This window comes from Propithecus coquereli, unplaced genomic scaffold, assembly GCF_000956105.1.
Source record: "Propithecus coquereli isolate 6110/MARCELLA unplaced genomic scaffold, Pcoq_1.0 Scaffold224, whole genome shotgun sequence".
Classification (NCBI taxonomy): Eukaryota; Metazoa; Chordata; class Mammalia; order Primates; family Indriidae; genus Propithecus; species Propithecus coquereli.
The window spans coordinates 3,943,699-3,946,438 of NW_012147634.1; the positions used below are offsets into that span (position 1 = coordinate 3,943,699).

The 2,740-nt window shown below is 44.1% G+C and overlaps 1 protein-coding gene across 1 annotated transcript in view; it reads right to left on the bottom strand.

The window, feature by feature from the left end:
• Positions 1–2,740, bottom strand: part of SNX1 (sorting nexin 1) — a 38,766-nt gene that overhangs the window by 2,741 nt on the left and 33,285 nt on the right. The window contains exons 9-11 of the mRNA XM_012645029.1: positions 1,600–1,713; positions 1,304–1,397; positions 2–207 (exon numbers count right to left, since the gene is read on the bottom strand). Coding sequence (XP_012500483.1) covers positions 2–207; positions 1,304–1,397; positions 1,600–1,713 — 414 coding nt within the window. The remainder of the gene's footprint in view (position 1; positions 208–1,303; positions 1,398–1,599; positions 1,714–2,740) is intronic.

Here is a 2,740-nt window from a genome sequence, read left to right on the forward strand (position 1 = left end):
CACGGACTATGGCCAGGAGGCGAATGTAGTCACTCAGGAGCTCGGCAAGGAGGAAAAAGTCATTGTTGGCCTGTTCCTGGTGGAGCTGCTCAATTTTTTCTTCTACCTCAGCCAGCTGGGAGAGTGCCCGTGACAATGCTGTGTTGTCCTCAGAGCTCCCGAGCATGGCTAGACTCTTTGCAAACTGGGCTGTGTTCAGCGCTAGCTCTGGAAAGAGGAAAAGAAGCAGAGGCCCCTCTGATCTCAAGGAAAAGGGACAAGTCAGCTGGCATTGCATGGCATGTCTTAGCATTGCTGCCTCCTGCATATCTGACAATTGAGGGATCTGCAGCCCAGTCACCTGTATTCAGAAAGTGAAGGGGATGCAGCCCAGTCACAGGAGCAGGAGGGAAAGGACCAGCTGTCCTATGTTTCACCAGGTTAGGCCTACCTGGAGGAAGCAGCTCCAATATTCCTGGAGAACCAAGGGCCAATTAATACACACAGGCCAAAGGAATCATTGTTATTTTTATGTTAAAGCTCATGAACTGCAGCCTCTCTGCATGAGAGAGAGAATGTGCACACACTGCATAGTCTTGCATGTTCTAGAGCAGGGCAAACTCTTCTGTAAAAGAGCCAGGTAGCAAATTTTTCAGGCTTTGCAGGCCACACACCATCTCTGTTGCAGATTCTTGTTTCCGCACAACTCATCCCTTTAAAAATGTAAAAACCTAAATTCTCAGCTCATGGCAATAGGCCCCAGGGCCAGATTTGGCTTATGTGCCAGGTCATGGTTTGCCAACCCTCACATTGGCCTAATGCTATATGGGTCTTCTGTCTGTTTAGATTTCTATTTATCAGCATATTTAAGGCAGAGAAGGAAAGCATTCAAACCTGGAAAATTTCACTACCTCTTAAGCAAATCTCACCAAAGAAAGGTGAAGAAGGGTTAGGAAACAGATGTGGTTTCCCTGCATTTACACATTGCTGGTTTGACCATGTAGTTAAGGCATCTCTGAAATCATTTTGGATGTAAGCCACCAACTCAAATCATATAAACAGAAACCCACATCCCAGGTCAAGCTATATCTGGGACGGCTTCCCCGCACCCCTCCCAGCTACACAGTACAATGCCCACACTGGCCGAGTCGTGTTTCTGCCAGGAGCTGTGGGGCATATCTTTTTGATCAGAACATCAAGGACCAGGTAGGCAGACAATTTCAACTTGGATGGCTGAGAGGTTTGGAACAGCATGCCCTCCCATCTCTAGCTCACTGGAAACATCAATTTCCCCCAGCTCCAAGTGCATTGCAGAGGTTATTACCTTTCCTATGGTTGACTAGAGTTTCTACAACAGCATGCAGTTTCCGTAAGCGCTGCTCCTCACACTCTACCTCCTGGAGCTTCTCCTCAAACCACTGAAACACACAAGCCCAGAGCTTTAATGGAAATTACGTGTATAGATGCGGAGCACAGTCTTTCCTTAGTAGTTTTATTATTATTATTATTTTAAAGGAATTGAATTATTTTTTTAAAAAAATGTCACTGATCTCAAAAGTCCAGGGCTTCTGACCCATAAGCCTGAGGGGTGGGGGAGCTGAGAGGCACAGGGCTACTCACAATGTCTGATTCATTCATCTTGATGGTCATTTTGCTGACTGCGTCGGTGGCTTTGTTGAACATCTTGAGGAGACCAGCACTACTTAATGTCTGGGTACTCACAGCACGTGGCAGCTACAAGACCAAGAGGGTGAGGATGGCAAGTTATCTGCTGCCCCTATTTTAGGTTCACATGAATTAGTATCCATCTGATGGCATGCCCAAAACTTGTCACACAAATTATTTGAACTGTAGATTGTTGTTTTCAAAGGCAGTTAGGTGAATCCACAACTAACATGTGCAGAAAGAAAAACTGAAGAAGCATGTTAAAAAAAAAAAAAAAAAACAGGAAAATTTTCAGCTTTTGATATTGTGCACAGAAAAAAAATTGACTGGGAGTGTTATGTGGCCAGGTGACCTCAAATTCGGATTGTCTGCCCACCCAGGCAAGAACTGCTTAAATACCAAGCACACCTGTGTTAAAAGTCAAAAGTTCCTTTGGATTAGGACACTCTGCACACAACTAGACTTAAAGTCTCGAAAGAGACTGAAGTTGTGCTGTGATTCCATTTGGATTTTCTTCAGTGAACAAATGTCCAAGGACAGGAGCATTATTTATTCAGATTGAGGCTACTTTTAAGGATGACCTATTAATAGTTAAGCCATGTATGCCAAATATTTAGAAACAATTTGATTGGTTCACTCCTAACACTACTCTCCTAAGGCATGGAAAGGATGCTGAAGAATCTATAGTATATATAGTATACTATGCTCAAAAGTTAGATTTTAATGTTTATGACTCTATGGCAGTAGTTCTAAGCTTAGGGCCATTTTGCCCCCTAGGGGACATCTAGCAATGTCTGAAGATGGTTTGGGTTGTTACACTGGGGAGAGGGTACTACTGGCATCTGGAGGATAGAGGCCAGGGATGCTGCTAAAACACACTACAATGCACAAACAACCCTCACAACCAAGAATTATCTGGCCCAAGTGTCCACAGTGCTGCTGTAGACAAACCCCGCTCTAGCGGTATGAAGTGAAGATGAGAGGGTGAAAAGGAAGAATGGATTTAGGAATACCCAGAGGAGGAATTAAAAGATTTAAAGCATTTAACAGAATTTTTAATTAAAAAATTTCATTTTGGGCCGGGCGCGGTGGCTCA